The sequence below is a fragment of the Equus asinus genome, chromosome 4 (genome assembly GCF_041296235.1).
Source record: "Equus asinus isolate D_3611 breed Donkey chromosome 4, EquAss-T2T_v2, whole genome shotgun sequence".
Taxonomy (NCBI): Eukaryota; Metazoa; Chordata; class Mammalia; order Perissodactyla; family Equidae; genus Equus; species Equus asinus.
This window is the reverse complement of record NC_091793.1, coordinates 21,418,997-21,436,873: the sequence shown is the minus strand read 5'-3', so window position 1 is coordinate 21,436,873 and position 17,877 is coordinate 21,418,997. Positions and strand designations below refer to the sequence as shown.

The 17,877-nt window shown below is 38.2% G+C and overlaps 1 protein-coding gene across 11 annotated transcripts in view; it reads left to right on the top strand.

The window, feature by feature from the left end:
* The window catches only part of TNRC6B (trinucleotide repeat containing adaptor 6B), a 241,005-nt gene that overhangs the window by 94,533 nt on the left and 128,595 nt on the right, over window positions 1-17,877 (top strand). For all 11 annotated transcript variants that reach the window (XM_044779371.2, XM_044779373.2, XM_044779379.2 and 8 more), the window contains one exon: window positions 4,878-4,945. In XM_044779371.2, the coding sequence (XP_044635306.1) occupies window positions 4,878-4,945 (68 nt within the window). The remainder of the gene's footprint in view (window positions 1-4,877; window positions 4,946-17,877) is intronic.

Genomic DNA, 17,877 nt, shown 5'->3' with positions numbered 1-17,877 from the left:
GGCGACTTACATTGGGAGAGTGGGAGAAGCGGGTGCAGCTGTGCTGGGGAGGGCAGGGCAGCAGAAGAGAGTGCTGTTTTTGTTTATAAGCCTGGTGGTATTATTTGGCTTTTAAAATCATATATATGTATTACTTCAATGAAAATTTAATTTTTAAAAAGCAGATCAGTGATGAGAACATGGAAGTAATGAGGTATAGTTTATTCTTTTAAGAATTTGGATAGTAGAGGGAAGGGTAAAAATAGGATATTTGGAGCATATCACAAGGCCAAAAATAATTTTTCAGAATAGAAATTCTAAAATTTTTGTCCGAGGCTGGCCCAGTGGTGCGGAGGTTTAGTTCGGCATGCTCTGCTTTGGTGGCCTGGGGTTTACAGGTTCGGATGCCAGGCACAGACCTAAACCACTCATCCAGCTGTGTTGTGGCGGTGACCCACATACAAAATAGAGGAAGATGAGCACAGACGTGAGCTCAGGGCCATTATTCCTCACCCCCCCAAAAACATTGTGTGTTGAGGGGATAGATTTACGGGACTGGGAGAAGGAAGAGTCCTTAGATAGTAGGGTCCTGGAGGAGGCGGTGCAGTGCAGGTCATGAGTTTAGAATGCAGGGGCTGAGGTTAGCCTTGCAGAGCAGTAGAGAGGGCAAAAAAATGGGGGAAGATGCAGGTTTATAATATAGACATGAGGAGAAAAAGTGAGGGGCGTGGTGTGAGATAGGCTCTCGAGGTAATCATAGGCATTGTCATCTTCAGAAAGGAGGGACTAGGAAGGATGCCTAAGGGATGGGTCTGGAGTCTTTGAGGAGAAGAGGAAAAGTAGGATAAATGAGTGAGGAATGGGTGTACTAGGTCAGACGTTCACTTAGTCATGCAATGCAGTGCTTAGCGCGTAGAAGGCATTCAGAAGGCGTGCTGAATGAATGAATGACCACTAAGAAGGGCTGTGTTTGATTCTGGGATAAAGACAAAGATTATGTTGTTTTCCTTCCTCGGCTCACCAGCAGGGGGGAAGTGAGTGAATGAAGGACCACAGCTGATGGCTGAGCCTCGCTGGGTAATGGGAAAGAGCACCTTGGAAGGGGAGGAAGAAGTGCCAGGAGACGTCAGAAAATGCTTCCTAGAAGAGGTAACTTTGAACCAGTCTTTGAAGGTCGAGAAGTTCACCAGAAAAACAGGGTGAAGAAGGGCCTTCTACTCAGAGGTGCTGGAACGTCAGCACCGAGTAGAAGTTAACTGGCCTATGTTTGTAAAAGAACCAGTTTTGTAACTTTCTCCAGCCATGCTCTGCTCTCCAGGAGCAGAAGAGAAAAAGAGAAGGCATTGGCAAGACAGGAATGTTCTGCAAACAGGTTGGTGGTGAGCAAATCTAGAACATTAAGGAGAAAATTCACAGAAACGCCTGTCAGACGAGGCTCTGAGTGGACTCTGAGGAAACAGAAGACCTGGAGAACTCGAGTTACATGAGGACTCCTGACAGGTTCAAATGGAGGGAGGGAGTGGAGGAGGCGCTTGTACTCTGAGTCGGATTTGGAGTTCACGGACGTCAGTGTGGAGCGGTACAGACTGATGGTGAGGCCAGCCCTGGGTCCTGCGCCTTTCCTAGCTAAAGTAGGAAGGAGATGGGTCACCTGCCTAAGATAGCTCTAGAGCTTCTGATTCCTCTAGATTGAGTGAAGTGCCCTTCCTGTTCTTTGATTGCACTCTCACACTGTATTGTAATTGTCTAGTTTTTGTCTTTCCCACTAATCTGTAAGTTTTCTGAGGGCAAAGACTGTCTTCTTCACCATTATCTCAGCACAGCACCTGGCCTGTGATATGTGCTCAGTAAATATTTGTTGAGTGAAGGAATGGTAGTCGGAGAAAGGTGAGGATATGGTTTAAGTTTTATGAATAAAATTATTGAAACCCCTGAAAATTAGGTCAAGGGAAAGGGGAGTGGTGGAGACCATCAAATTAAGTCCAAAAGTATTCAAGAAATTTGTAGAAAAAAGAAATAAGGATGTGAAAGGACCAGAAGGGGACTTGAGAAAAACAGAAAGTGAGAATAAGGAGCAATGATCTTTCTGGACCATTTTTATTGCCTTCTGAGATGATGGAGGAAAGGTGTGAACCTTGGTGAAGGAGATGGTGTCTCCTGGGGAAAAGCATTTTAATTGGCATTTATAGGAATGAGTAGGAATTTGAAGTTTATAGGTTTATTTGAAATTATCGGTTGCCTGTTTGAGGAGCTTAGTGAATGATGGTACCAGTCACAGAGATAGGGGATATAAAAAGGAGAGGAAATTTGAGGACAAAGATGATGTTTCATTTTGGACCTATTGGGCCATCCAAGTGAAGAAGACTATTAGGCAAAACGTGGGGTAGTTAAAGATTTGGAAGCGAATGTAGGGGAGGTTGTTGAAGTTGTGGACTTTTTGATTATTACTTCTCATCACTATTGTGCTAATTTTTTCGTTGGTGCCAGTTGAGTTGATTCTGACTGCTAGCAACCCTGTGTACGGCAGAGCGGAACCCTACCCAGTCTTTCTGTGCCATCCTCTCCCCTTCCAGCGCTGTGTCAGACAATGCTCTGCTGCTATTCATAGGGTTCTCATGGCCAATTTTTTTGGAAGTGGGTGGCCAGGTCCTTCTTCCGGGTCTGTCTTAGTCTGGAAGCTCCCCTGAAACCTGTCCACCATGGGGTGACCCTGCTGGTATTTGAAATACCGGTGGCATAGCTTTCATTGTGCTAATTAGAAATTGATTATAGATAAGCCTTTTTTTTTTTTTTTAAATAGCAAGCAGTGGCTGAGGTCCACAATTTAGAGCTCTTTAATTGGACAGGACTTTTAAAGATAAAGAATCAAGAAAATTTCATAATATATATAGGTGGGAGAATAGTCATTCTTGTCTTTGAGCAAATAATTTAGGCTTGAGATTCCAAGGAACTCAGTAAATTTAAACAATTTGTCACTTGTTTTTCTAATTAAGGCATAACATTCGTACAGATAAGTGCATAAAATGCACAGCTCAGTGATTTTTTTTCACGTATGTGTACACTTCTGTAACCACAACCCAGATCAAGATAGCCTCATAAGTTTCCCTCTGCAAGTCTGTAACCCTGTTTTTTCTTCTAGAGGTTTTAGATGACTGTGTAAATTTAGGATGGGAGAATCCTCCCTCTGCTTGGCAAAGCTCTGTAGGCTGCAGACTCAGGAAGTCCATAAGAGAGGAAAAGTCAAATCCTGGTTTGAATTTCACTATGCAGTGTGTCTTTTATTATTCTTGCTTACACTTGCTCGAGTTTCTCTTTGTAATGGAAATAAAGCAAACCTCTCAATTTTTCTGTACTTTTTGAAACTTAGCCTCTGAGTACGATCCCATCTTCTCTAGTATTTCTGAGAAATGAAGACCGTGGGGAGGATGGCAGAGCTGGAAAGCCTTCCGTTTTATTTGGGTTTCGTTACAGTGTGTATGTATGTTGCCGTTGTCTGTCTTCCAGATTATTAGGTCCTGTAAGAAATGGACTGTATTTTTCAGAGTTGGGAATAGTCCTATCTACTCCTTGAATACATCTGTTTAGTTTTTGAAAATTATGCCTTTTGGAGGAGTTTTTGTAGGACTAGACAGTCCCCGTTTGTGGAGGTAGCTCTGTCTCCACTATTTATTGATCAATAAACCATCTGGAATAGTAAAATGCTTTTTTCCCCCTTTGAAAATTTATATTGAGAAATAAACCGAACATATACAAGAGGAAAGAAAACAGTTAAAAGACATAATTATACAGTTAAAAGAATAATTGTAAAACAAACACTCATATACCTTCTACATAGGCCCAGAATAGAAGATAACCAGACCCCGGAACCCCCCATGTGCCGCCTCCTGATCAAATGCCCTCCCTCCCTAAGACATTCACTAGCCTAAATTTTGTAATGGTCATTCCCTTTTCTTTATAGTTTTACAAACCATATATAGATGTGTATGTCTATATATATACACACACACGTGGTTTTAAAACGTATATATTTGAGCTTTGTGTTAATAGAATTACACTGTATATTTTTGTGACTTGCTCTTTCCCCCAATGTTGTGCTTTTGTAACTCATCCAGGTTGAGGGTGTTGCTGTAGCTCATTCATTTTCATGTAGTATAATATTCTGTTGGCTGAAAATACCATAGCCTATTTATCTATTTTACTGTTGATTTTTGTTTGTTGCTGTATTTTTTTCTGTTAAAAATAATGCTATTAAAAATAATTTTTTGTCTGTGCAAAAGTTTAGGCTGCATACCTAGAAGTGTAACCACTAGTTTATCAGTAAATACACATTCAAGTCTGCTAGATAATGGCAAATTTTTTAAAAGTAGTGGTACCAATTTTCCCTCCCACCAGGAAGGGATGAAAGTTGCTATTGTTCTGCATCCTTGTCAACACTTGGTATTGCCCAACTATTTAATTTTAGCCAACCTGGTAGTTGTGGAATGGTATTTCTTTGTGGTTTTCCTGATTAACATGAGATTGGACATCTTTTCATACGTTTAGGACCATTTATGCATCCTCTCCAATGAAATTTCTACTCAGTTGTTTTGTAAATTTTTCCGGTAGATTGTCTTTTTCTTATCAAATCATAGCAATTCTTTATCATATTCTGAATGCTAATTCTTTGTCACAGTTATATGAGTTGCAAATCAACATGCTTCTTCCCTTTTTATTCTGCAAATCTAGTCACCCAAGGAGAGATGCCTTAAACGTGGAGAGAAAACCATTGGCCCGGGGTTCTGTGCTAGGCACTATAGTGAAATGGCCATGCAGTTCTGCAAGGGTAAGGCCCTGGCACTGTGGAGCGAGCCACATCTTAGTTACTGACTTATGCTGACCTGTGGTGCTTGCCTTTGCAGGTGGAACAGGAGGATTTTGTAATGGAAGGGCATGGCAAGACTCCACCTCCTGGTGAAGAAAGCAAACAGTGAGTCACAGTGTATTTAAAAAGGGGTCTCATTACACATCTTCAGAAGCACTTTGGTTAAACATGCTGAGAGCGTGTTTGCAGGGGATGTATATGTTGGGCACATTGTGGAACTCACCAGTTGCTTTGGTGGCTGTTAATGCATTGCTTCTATTTATAGACAGACTAACTGGAGGGACAAGAAAGTTGGCTTTGTAGTTTTTCACGCTTGACTAATCAAAATTTATGTTACGCTTTAGCAAAGGCTTTAAGGCTCAGGATGGTCTAAATGGAACTAATTCAGCCTGGTTGATTTCCAAAGAAAGTGTAAAATGGTATATCCTTTTCTTAGCAGTGTCTTTATGAAGTGAACTAAATTAATAGACTGTTTCCCTGCTCTCCAAGTGTGCATTTATTTGAATAGTGCTTCCTGAAATTCTACTCCTTTTAGTTATTTATACTTCTGATCTTTGTTTAAATAACAAATTGTTTCCCTAAAGGAACAGGAATTATAAATAATATAACTTAGCCAACGTTCTAAATAATTCAGGATCTCTCCCCTGACTTCTTAAAGAGTGATAAGTCTTAAATCTGAAATTGGGAGTAGTTTTTTGGTGGCAGCGAGTAGATTTTTTTCCTCCCTCTGTCACAGAACTTGAAAAATTGTGTTGCAGAGCAGACTGGTGTTTCATATGCCCTTTTAAAGGAAAAACAGTTAGGACTGGCTTAAAGTACTGACATAACTGCTATTTTTTATTCAGACAGTAGTCTCCTAAGTTGAATGGGACAGTGATTCATGGAATTTACCGAAAATCTGTAGAGAGAAACTCCTTTCTCTCATCTTTTTTTTCCTTCCTAGAAAATAGTTTAGTTTTGGTGTGTATTATGAAAATTAGGTCTCTGAAACCCTTAGGAATGAATTATGCAGAATATGCTATGCTGCCACGAGGCCAGGTTCATTAAAGGAGAATGTTTGTCTTGTATTTGTTGTGAATGGAAACCAGGATATTTTCACAGCTGGTTTAATTTGCTAACCAGGCAGTTTTAAAAATAGCTTACAATATAAATCCTAACTTTGCTGTATTCTGTCAAATGCACTTATATTCTGCAGGGCTGATGGAATCAATTCAGCTTTAGCAAGTTAGAATGCCAAACGTCTAGTCCCAGTGGAATTACAGGAACACTTCAGGTGCTTCTCCCCGCCCTATGCCTACTCCCCCACCCCCTCGCTCTGGTCAAAGGTCTTATAATATAAAAATCATATCATACCTCCCATCTGACTAGGGTTTTCTGTGCACAGAATACTTTTCTTACATGCTGTGTGAGTTATTTCCACTTATTACAGTGTCTCCATTTTATTCAGAGATCCCATACTGGCCCATGGTAATGCAGCTTCAAGTGGAAGTTAAAATTTGAACCAGGATTTTTCTGACTTTAAAGTGTTTTATAATATCTCTTGAATCCCAATCCTTTGCCAACCTTGGGAGCTATGTTCCTGAAAAGTACTGTGGTTAGCAAAACTACAGTTGTCAAGATCAAAGTCTCATGGATAAGAGGGAGATGGGGGAAACAATGAAAATGGCATTAAGCCTATTTTTAAAACACAGATGAAAGTTCTGTTCTCTGGAGGGTATCCATTTCCCAAACAAACCAGTCTTTATCTTTAAAAACCTGCTCCAGTAACCCCTATCCTCGATCGGCTTCTTTAGCCATTAAGGAAACATTGCTGGGGCAGACTCCCACAAGTTTTATGTTATGTGAACTGTACCTCTTTTAGAGAGCTTCAAACAGCCCCAGTGTTCCTGAACTGTCCTGTGTTGTATCCTCGCCGTTCTCCTTTGGTTTGTTTCACAAGCCTCATACTGCCTTTTCACGGATGAATCCTGTCCTGTTTTTGTTTTTGTTTTTGTTTCCGGGCTTCGTCTGCTATCATATACTGAAATGATAAAGCAGAAATGAATCTGCTCACTAGGCGTTCCTCCTGGAGACCTGCCCACTCTTCTGTGGGAGTGAGGAGCAAAGGTGCTATGTTCTTTGGTGTGAGACAACAGAAATAAAAAGATTAAAAAAAAATTTGTATCTCAGAACTGCCGTTGGCAAAGGATGATTGAATCCTGGTTAGTAGATCTAGGAATTGAATATTACATTTTAGATTCTGGAAGTGACACATTGCTGAATGATTTATGAAATTCCCACTTATTCTTTTATTTTTTTAACGATAAAAGTAATACATGATTGTCAGAAAACATTCTAAAGTGAATTTAGAAGTAAAAGTGAGACGCTTCTTTACCCTCCTTCCCCTCCTAATCTTCCTACACATTTCTGTATATATTTTTCCTTTTTTTTTTTTGAGGAGGATTAACCTTGAGCTAACATCTGTCACCAATCCTCCTCTTTTTGCTGAAGAAAATTGGCCCTGAGCTGACATCCGTGCCCATCTTCCTCTACTTTGTATGTGGGACACCTGCCACAGCATGGCTTGCCCAGCGGTACATAGGTCCACACTTGGATCTGAACTGGCAAATCCGGGGCCACCAAAGCAGAACTTGCGAACTTAACTGCTGTGCCACTGGGCTGGCCCTCATTTCTGTATATTTTAAAACAACAACTAAATAGGTTTTTTCCTAACATAATTCTGAGATTCGCCTTTTTTTCTGCTTTTTCTCCCCAAGTCCCCCCATTACATAGTTGTATATTTTAGTTGTGGGTCCTTCTAGTTGTGGCATGTGGGACGCCACCTCAGCATGGCCTAATGAGTGGTGCCATGTCTGCGCCCAGGATCCGAACCAGCGAAACCTGAGCCACCACAGCAGAGCGTGTGAACTTAACCACTCGGCCACGGGGCTGGGCCCTGAGATTCACTTTTTTAATTTGACATCTTTTGCAGTCTACTTTGTTCTTTTAAACATCTGCAGAGCATTCTGTTGAATGGATGTACTGTAATTCTTCTCTAATAGATATTTTGGTGGCTTTCACTTCTTTGATTATTACAAATAATATTTTATTGAATATCCTTATTCTTATATCTTTATACACAGGTGTTTGTTTCTAAAATAGATATCTAGAGGCAGAGCTTTTCACTTCATGGGCATGTGTTTTTTACATGGAGGTAGCTGCTATCAAATTACCTTCCAGAAAAGCTATATCAATAGTGTTCATTTCCATCAACAGCGCATGAGAGTGCCCATTTCTCCACAGCTTTGATGACAGTAACATTTTTTATCTTTAATTTTTTGCAACTCTAATATTTCATTGTTTTAATTTGCACCTTTCTGCTTACTAATGAGATGGAGTATCTTTTGTTAGTTTATAGGCCATTGATTTTTATTTTGTGTACCACCTAATTACATGTTATTCCCATTTTTCATTGGATTGTCTGTTTTGAAAGCTTTGTAGGAGCCCTTTATAAAGTGTTAATATTAACCTTTGTCTGTTGAAATGTTTTAATTATTTTCTCCCGGTCCTTATCTTTTAACATTGAGTGCTGTGTTCTTTGGTGTGAAGCAACAGAAATAAAAAGATTTTTAAAAAATTTTAAATACTAATAAACCTTTTCAATGTTTATGGAGTGAAATTGATGAGCCTTTATGGCTTCTATGTTTTGTGCTTGCTTAGGGAATTCTTCCCTACCCTAACATGATAAAATATTTTTAGTTTTTCAGCTTTATTTTTTTATATTTAACCCTTTAATTGAACTGGTACTCATTTTTGTGTATGGTGTGAGGCAGAGATTTAACTTAATTTTTTTTCCAAATTAGTTTCCAAAATGGTTCTCATTCATTGGTGTTAGCTTGTGTGAATAGCCTCGTTCACTTATGGAGGTAGATGGAGCACAGGGCTAATAGAACTCGCTCAGTGTCGCAGAGCAAATTCTTATAAGGCTTACGTCTAAAATTATTTTGTTAGCTGATCTGTGCCACTTTCCTTGTTTCTTCATTTAACGTTTTTACCATAGGTTCTAGAAGTCTTGAAAAAATTATTTTATTTCTCTGATGTTTATTTCAATGGAACTAAGTTCTATTAACAGGCAGATTAAGGTAGCTCTGCGTGTAGAAAGCTTTCTTGAAAAATAATCGACTTTCATACCTTTCATACTGGGAATATCTGTGCTGAACTATTACTGTTGAGATCAGTTGCGCTGAGTTCTGGTGTATGTGTGAGTGACATTTGGTAGAGTGGATAGCTTTAAACACTTTGTCTATATGTATTGTTTTAGTATTGTTGCTTTTTAATAAGGTTGATTTACTATTAGTATAATATAATCATTTTTTCTGAGGATATTCACTTTATGAGCTACTGCGGCAAGTCAGACAAGCTAAGTTTATTGCCATATAATTACTACATTAAACTTACACAATATTAATCACATGAGACGTTTAACACAGGGGTAAATATAAAACTATTTCAGCTTTTCAAAAAGCATGAACAGATAGTTGTTCATAGATTGTGTTTGACTCTGCTTATTGAAAGCTCATTTCAGATAAAATGTTTCTACCCAGGCAGGCTTTTGATTTGGTTTCATTTTAATATAAATGATAGTCTTGTAGTTTATGGGCAGACCATTTGTTGTAAATTATTTTGAAGTTAAGTATCAGTTTTTGTGTATTAGTGAGTTTGGCCTCTTTTTCATTTCTTCTTCTTCTTTTTTAATGTAACAAACAAACAAGTCTAAGCTTTAAATCTCCATGCTAAAGTTTACTCATATTCTTCTAAGACATTTATCTTTAACCTACTAAAATGATTCCGTTTTTCTAGTAAATTTTTGCTGGTTGAATTTTCTTAATTCTTTTGCTTCATTTTATGAAAGGTCATCATTAAAAACAAATCTCTTAAAGCAGGATCTCAAAGAACTGTTTGCACAGCCATGTTCATTGTAGCATTACTAACAATAACCAAGAGGAGAAGCAACCCAAGTGTCCCCTGACAGATGAATAGATAAGGCAAATGTGGTAGATACATACAATGCAATGTTATGAAGCCTTAAAAAAGGAGGAAATCTTGTCACGTGCTGCACCGTGGATTAACCTGAAGGACATTATGCTAAGCAAAATAAGTCAGTCATAGAGGACAAATACTGTATGATTCCACCCAGATGAAGTATCTAATGTAGTCGAAATCATAGAACCAGGCAGTAGAAAGGTGGTTGCCTAGGGCTGTGGTGAGGGAAGAGAGGGAACTAGTATTTAATGGGTGTAGAGTTTCAGATTTTCAAGATGAAAACATTTCAGAGTTTTGTTGCAAAACAATGTAAATATACTTAACACTATTGAACTTTATACTTAAAAATGGTTAAGATGTTAAATTTAATGTTATGTGTTTTTTACCACAGCAAAAAAATTAGCAACCAAATTGAAATGTACTTTCAATGCAAAATATAGCCTGGATTTCGAAGACTTAGTACAAAAAAAAGAATGTGTAAAATTAATAACTTTTTTATTGATTTTATATTGAAAGGATCATCTTTTCTATATGTTGTGTTAAATAAAGCATACTAAAATTTAAAGAAACAAAACATGTCTTTTAATAATGTGCCCTATAGACAATATCTCCTTTTTAGGGATTGTTGATAGAATTAATTGTGTCAATTCCTATATTTCTACTCCCTTGGGGTGCCGTCTTTTTTGATCTCCCTTTCTAAGGGAGCATCTTGGCAGCGCTTGCATGGGAGACCTGTAAGGAGATCAAAGTGTTGAAGACAGTTTTGTATGGATTCAGAGAGAAGAATGTAATTTCCGGAGTTGACACTGCTCTTCATACCCAGTTGTGTAATTTGGCTTTGTGCTTGAGGTGCTATTTTCTAAATGTCTTAACTCCGGTGTCTTGATTAAATTCTCTTCTTACTAATTACGTTCTTCCCAACTTAAATGTCTAGTTATAAAATGCCCTTCTAATTTTTCTGAATTATTAATTATACAGACCTTTCGTAAGTCCCAACAGTTTGTCCTTTCCTTGTCTTTATTTCTGTTCTTGCTCTCAGTCCTTAACCTACGGCTCTGTCTTCCTCGGATTCGTCTTATACTGCAGTGCCGCTTTTAAAGTTTTCTCCTCCCCACGTCTCTCCAGTAAGGATTCCTTTCATTAGGATATTCCTTGTTTCGTATTGACTACCCAATTTAACACTAAACTCTTTGGGAACCATTCTTTTGGGTGCTTGTTTAAAAACTTTGGGCAGCTCTATAGCATTTCCTAAATACAGAAAGAATGAGAATATTTCCAAATCGCTTATTTTATAGATAATTATCTTCAAAGTACAAACCTTGGTATATGGCCATAGGAAAGGTTTTTTTAACGTTTTATTTTCTGTATTCTGCCATCAGTTTTTCACCAGTTTTTTTTCCTTTGAACCACTAAAAATGTACATGTTGAAATAAACTTCTGAAGAAGAAGTACCAAATTGAACCCCCTGTAAACTCAATCACTATTACACAGCGTAAGCTGGACATCAGAATTGTTGGCTTTTCTATATAATCTTTTCAGATTGTTTTTGGGAGAAAGGAAATGAGTTTTATTTTCAAGTTAATTAGTATTTTGAAAATGTCACAAAGAAGTTCAATAGATGATAGTTATGCTCATGGAATTTTGGCTGTTGGGAATTTGAGTCTAACCATAAACGTTTTGTACTAGATCTTTGCGAAACTTTCAGCTGCTAACAAATCTTCGAATTTGCATTGAAGTTACTTAAAAAATTTAATCTTCTGAAAACTTCTTTTGTTCCCAAGCGTCTCAAAATTATAATAAATAAGTTCTGAATTTTATTTTATGAGGTTTTTCTTGGATTTCTGGACCATGGATTAATTATAATAAGGGTAACTTTAGGAGATACATGTTTCATAATTGTGACTGCAAACTATATGGGTTGCTATTAGTTATAGGCTAAGGTGGTGACTTTAAACAACAGTGAATAGGGTAGATCATGCTCTCAGAAAACTGCAGTTGATTTACTAGAAGTCTTATTTATTTACCTTATATTTTACTTATGGACAAATAATATGCCTTTATGGAAAAACATTACTTAAAAGGCAAGATGTATCTGTTCTGCTCCTTGAAATTGGTGCTTTAAGCTTCTTTTTTGGAGATGTTTTGTTATTATATATTTGCAAAATGTTTTGATATGCATAGCATTGTGTAAATATAGGGAAAGAAATACATGTTTCGCTGCAGGATTCTCCATTGGTTTAATGAAGAGAAGCTGGTGTTTATTTCCCGAAAATTTTACGATCACTAGAGGGCATGGACACAACTTCTGTCCTGAGCACTCTGCCTGGGTTTCCCTTCCGTCTAGGAATCTCTGTGAACCAAAGTTTGTGCTAAGTAGAGGAGGAGAATGTAGTAAAGAGGAGGCACCATGTGATGGCAGGCAGCGAAAAGGTCAGTTAAGGCTTTATGCTAAATCTTCCGCTCTGCAAGGAGAGACTTTTCTTGGCTTGGTCACTGCCTAAAAAGTGCCTGGCACACAGAAGGCATCAATAATTATGTATTGAATGAATGAAGATGCCAGTAAGCTCCCACCAACTGTTAGGAATCCCTGTTCTACACACTCACTTTGAAAATCCGAAATGGGATTATTAAAAATCCTAAACGCAGAATATTTTATTTGTTATTAACAGAAGAAAAGTGAATTGATAACATGTCTTGTCGACTTTATATTCAGTGCTGTCTTTATATTCCAACAGACCCCATTTTATCACTACTCTTCTCCTTAAGCATCCCTGCCTGTAAGGCAGTTGTTGAGTATCGTTCATTTTGTAGAAGATGCCTTTCTATCCAAGTCTGAACTTTTTCTTGGCTTCTGAGGGTCTCCGTAAGATGCCTTTAGTCTGCCCATGCATATTTGCTCTACTGTTCAGAGGCATTTCCTGCCCCTGCCCTGGCTCTCCTTAAGGTCTTCTGTGCACTTCTGGTTTCCTTCCCCCTCACGTGCCTTTACTCAGGCAAACAGGATCCTTTCTGACCGGGAGCAAATCTAGGTTTTGTGGGAATGCTCTGTAAGAAAAATAAAATCAATTTCAAATACAAAATTAGATACAAAAGTGAATATTTATTTACAACGAGGAGAAAGCACAAAAATGGCAACTTTTCACAAGTTGACAAATACTGCACAATTCAGAAAAATAGCGTAATATTTGTATTAATTCACTGCCTAATACATCACTGTAAAACTTTTTTCCCTACATTTTTTGGCTGCATACTCTGATTACCCTTTTGTGTTACAACAATTCTGTGATATTTTCTAAAAATAGAATAGAGAGGTAATTCAGTGTTTTCTATAGCATGGTTGACCAAATACAGCTTTTATTATTGACGCATTAGAAAAGTTCCTTTCAGCCTCACAATTCATTTTTAGTAACATCATATAAATTTGTAAGATTGCTATCAACTTTAGGAAAACCTCTATCAAGTGTCTTTTATATATGAGCTATAAGATTTCAAGGCTTCATTTTTTCTTGTATATTGACTACCCTGAAATACTGTTTGAATTGACACCTTTATATCATGATATGACCTGGCCCTGCACATTTCTGTCATGATGCAGAGTGAGCTGACCCAGTAACATCTTTGTACACAGGATGGTTAACAATAACTCAACCATACATGGAAGGGACTGAGAACCACATAAATATATTCCATTAAACCCAAAATAAATATATTGCCAATTTAACCTTCCCCTTAGGGATTCCCAAAATGCCTGCAGCCCCTCTAACTTTACTGACACAGAGGCAATAATGATGGGGAGAAAGTTGAGGTGAAGGAGGCTGTGGTTTTAATAATCTGGGTTAAGATTGAGATAAAACTATCTTGTCTTTGCACAGACATTATTTATAAAAAATAAAGGGTCATTTGACCAAAGTTCCAAAGGAGAACTCAACAATTCCTAATTTCAAAATATATTACAAAGCTATGATAATCAAAACAATGCGGTACTGGTGTAGCAGACCAATGGAATAGAATAGAAAGCCCAGAAATAAATCCCCTCATGCAATGTCAAATGATCTTTGACAAGGGCGCCAAGACCACTCAATGGGGAAAGGAAAGTCTTTTCAACAAATAGTGTTAGGAAAACTGATGCCCACTTGCAAAAGAATGAAGTTGAACCCTTCTCTTATACCATATACAAAAATTAACTCAAAATGGATTAAAGACCTAAGCTTAAGACCTAAAACTATAAAATTCCTAGAAGAAAACGTAGGAGAAAAGCTTCATGAGATTGGACTTGGCAGTGGTTTCTTGGATATGACACCAAAAGCATAGGCAAAAAACCAAAAATAGACAAATGGGACTACATCGAACTTAAAAATTTTTGTGCATCAAAGGACACAATCCATAGAGTGAAAAGGCAACCTACAAAATGGGAGAAGATATTTGCAAATCATGTATATGATAAGAGATTAATATGGGTCCAGCCTGGCGGCCCAGTGGTGAAGTTCACACATTCCACTTCGGCAGCCCGGGGTTCGCCGGGTCAGATCCCGGTTGTAGACCTACGCACTGCTTGGCAAGCCATGCTGTGGCAGGCGTCCCACATATAAAGTAGAGGAAGATGGGCATGGTTGTTAGCTCAGGGCCAGTAGTCCTCAGCAAAAAGAGGAGGATTGGTGGCAGATGTTAGCTCAGGGCTAATCTTCCTCAAAAAAAAAAAAAAAAAGAGATTAATATCCAGAGTATATAAAGAACTACACCTCAACAACAAAAAAATCAAATAACCTGATTAAAAAATGGGCAAAGGACTTGAATAGACATTTCTCCAAAGATGATATATAAATGGCCAACAAGCATATGAAAAGATGCTCAACATTACTCATCATTAAAGAAATGCAAATCAAAACCACAATGAAACATCACTTCACACCCACTAGGATGGCTACAATCAAAATAAAACAAAAAACAGAAAATAGCAGATGTTGGCAAGGATGTGGAGAAATTGAAACCTTTGTGCACTGTTGGTAGGATTATGAAATGGCATAACAGCTATGGAAAATAGTATGGAGGTTCCTCAAAAACTTAAAAATAGAACTGCCACATCATCCAGCAATCCCCCTTGCGGGTATGTATCCCAAGGAATTGAAAACAGGATCTTGAAGAAATATTTTCACACCCATATTCATAGCAGCACTAGTCGCAATAGCCAAGAGGTAGAAGTAAGTCATGTCCATCTGCGAGTGAATGGGTGAAGATGTGGTATATATATATACACAATGGAATATTATTTGGCCATAAAAAGGAAGGAAACCCTGTCACATGCTGTGACATGGATGAACCTTGAGAACGTTATGCCAAGTGGAATAAGCTAGTCACAAAAAGATATATACTGCATGATTCCACTCATATGAGGTATCTAAAGTGGTCAAATTTATATAAACAGAAAGTAGAATGGTGGTTACCAGGGGCTGGGGAGAGGAGAAAAAGGGAAGTTGTTGCCTAGTAGGTGTAGAATTTCACATTTGCAAGATGAAAAATTTCTGGAGATCTGTTTCACCTCAATGTGAATATACTTAACATGATTTAACTGTACATTTAAAAATGGTTAAGATGGTAAATTTTATGTTATGTGTATTTTACCACAGTAAAAAAAGAAAAAAAATACATTGCAACAGAAAAAAAAGAGACAGAGATCGTTTGGGAATAGTGTTCGGACCCCTCCTAAGGCTTTGGGGGAGCCCTGTGAAAGCGAGGGGTCCTGCGCTGCAGCTTCATTAGCTTCATAATGAAACATCTCTGTTTTGACCATTCTGGTCCTGTCCTTCCTTTGAAGGCCAGCTCAACTGAGCTGTAGTGTCTCTGTTTTTTAACTCTTTCTCTGTTAGCGTGGAACCGTATAGTAAACAATTTATCTTACACTTTCTTGTTGACTTTCCTGTGTATATGCCTTATCTCCCAATTACAGGATTTTAAGTATTGTCTTCTTGTACACTCTATAAATACCTACGTTCTTGGTATTTATCTATTCATTCCTTTGCATATTTGTTTGGTCTTTTATTCAGCCAATTCATTGAATTCCTACTGTGTGACAGATCCAGAATAAAAGCCACATACTCTGCCCTTAAGAAGCTCATAGTTTAGAGGAGGAAGCACCAAGGAAACGAGTGACAATGATATTAGGGTATGAAGGTGCTACCACAGAGGTATGTCCAGGGTTCCAGGCAGCACAGAGGAGACACCCGACTCAAACTGGAGTATCAAGGAAAGCTTCATCCAAATGCACATTTGATTTTTGAGTCTGGTTCTAAAGAATTTGAGAGCCAGCCCTGATGGTCTAGTGGTTAAAGTTCAGTGCGCTTTGCTTCAACGGCCTGAGTTTGTTTCCTGGGCGTGGAACTACACCGCTCGTCTGTCAGTAGCCATGCTGTGTGGCAGCAGCTCACATAGAAGAACTAGAAGGAGTTATAACTAGAATATACAACTATGTACTGGGGCTTTGGGGAGGGGAAAAAAAAGAAAAAAGAGAGAGGAAGATTGGCAACAGATGTTAGCTCAGGGCAAATCTTTCCCAGCAAAAAAAAGAAAAAGGAAAAGAGGCTTATTAAATTTTTTTTAAAAAGAAGAATTTGAGAACTTTCTTTTTTTTTTGAGGAAGATTAGCCCTGAGCTAACATCTGCTGCCAATCCTCCTCTTTTTGCTGAGGAAGACTGGCCCTCAGCTAACATCCGTGCCCATCTTCCTCTACGTTATATGTGGGACGCCTACCACAGCATGGCTTGCCAAGCAGTGCCATGTCCGCACCCAGGATCTGAACCAGTGAACCTTGGGCCGCCGAAGCAGAACATGGGCTTTTAACCGCTGCACCACTGGGCCGGCCTCAGAGAACTTTCTTTTCTATGTTCCCTAAAAGGTCTTTTCTAATTTCTAAATGTGATAACAGTCTAAGTGCTGACATTCTATTTTCATTGCATTGGAGAGTCCCATGTAGTTTGGCTACTATTTCCACCTTCTGACTTTGTTGGGGTAAGAATCCTGGAAAAAGCTCTCACATTTATTCATCGGCCTTCCTCATCGCCATTGTTTGGTCATGTTGAAGTTGATAAGACTTAGAAAAGCCTTTGCCTTTCTTATGTTCTCTACATGATGAACTCTTACTCATTCTTTAAGACTCAGTTTAAAATCTCACCTCCCCTGTGACATCTTTTCTGACTCTCCCAGCAGTTAGTCCTTTGTATTCCTATAGCATAACTATCTTACATCTCTATTTATACATTAATAATGGCACTTACCATGCTATATTTTAATTATGGATTTACATGTCTCTGTCCTTCAAGGTGTTAACAATCATCTTTGTATCCCCCTGGGCCTGGTTCTAGCACGGTATCTAATTCATAGTAGAAGCTCAAAAAATGTCTCTTGTCTGCATGAATGAATGGTGAGTCCAGAGTTTGGAGTCTTATTTTTGAAAGTCAATTGGTCTTACTGTATTTCATGGTCACAGGTTGCATTCTTGACAACAACCAGTTATCTTATAATAGAATCAATTCTACCTTCAAAATACATTGTGTAGTTTCCTCCACCTCTACCACCCCTGCCTGGTCAAGGCGACCCTCACTTTGATGGCTGTGATCGCCTTCCAGCTTGTCTCTCTGCTTCTCCTCTTGGTCCTTGTAGTGGATTCTCCGTATAGAAGCCAGGATGAGCTTTTGAAAATATAAATCTGAACCTGTTTCTCCCAAAGTGGTTGTAAGACCACCATGGATCCTTGGAATACTTACTTTGGGAGGTTTTGGAGACTTTGTCCCACTTTATAGGAGACATAGTCAAAGGTACCCACATCCCATATTAAATATGTGGTTTTGTTCATTTTTGCTATCACATCTTAAAAGAATTTAATAATTTTACTTCTGAAATTTTTTGGCTACAAATAACTGACTTAATTTATAATTACCTAAGATTCCTTAACAGTTAACATATTTAGGAATTTTTGCAAAGTGAGAATTGTTTTCAAATATATGAAAAAAAAATTTTTTTT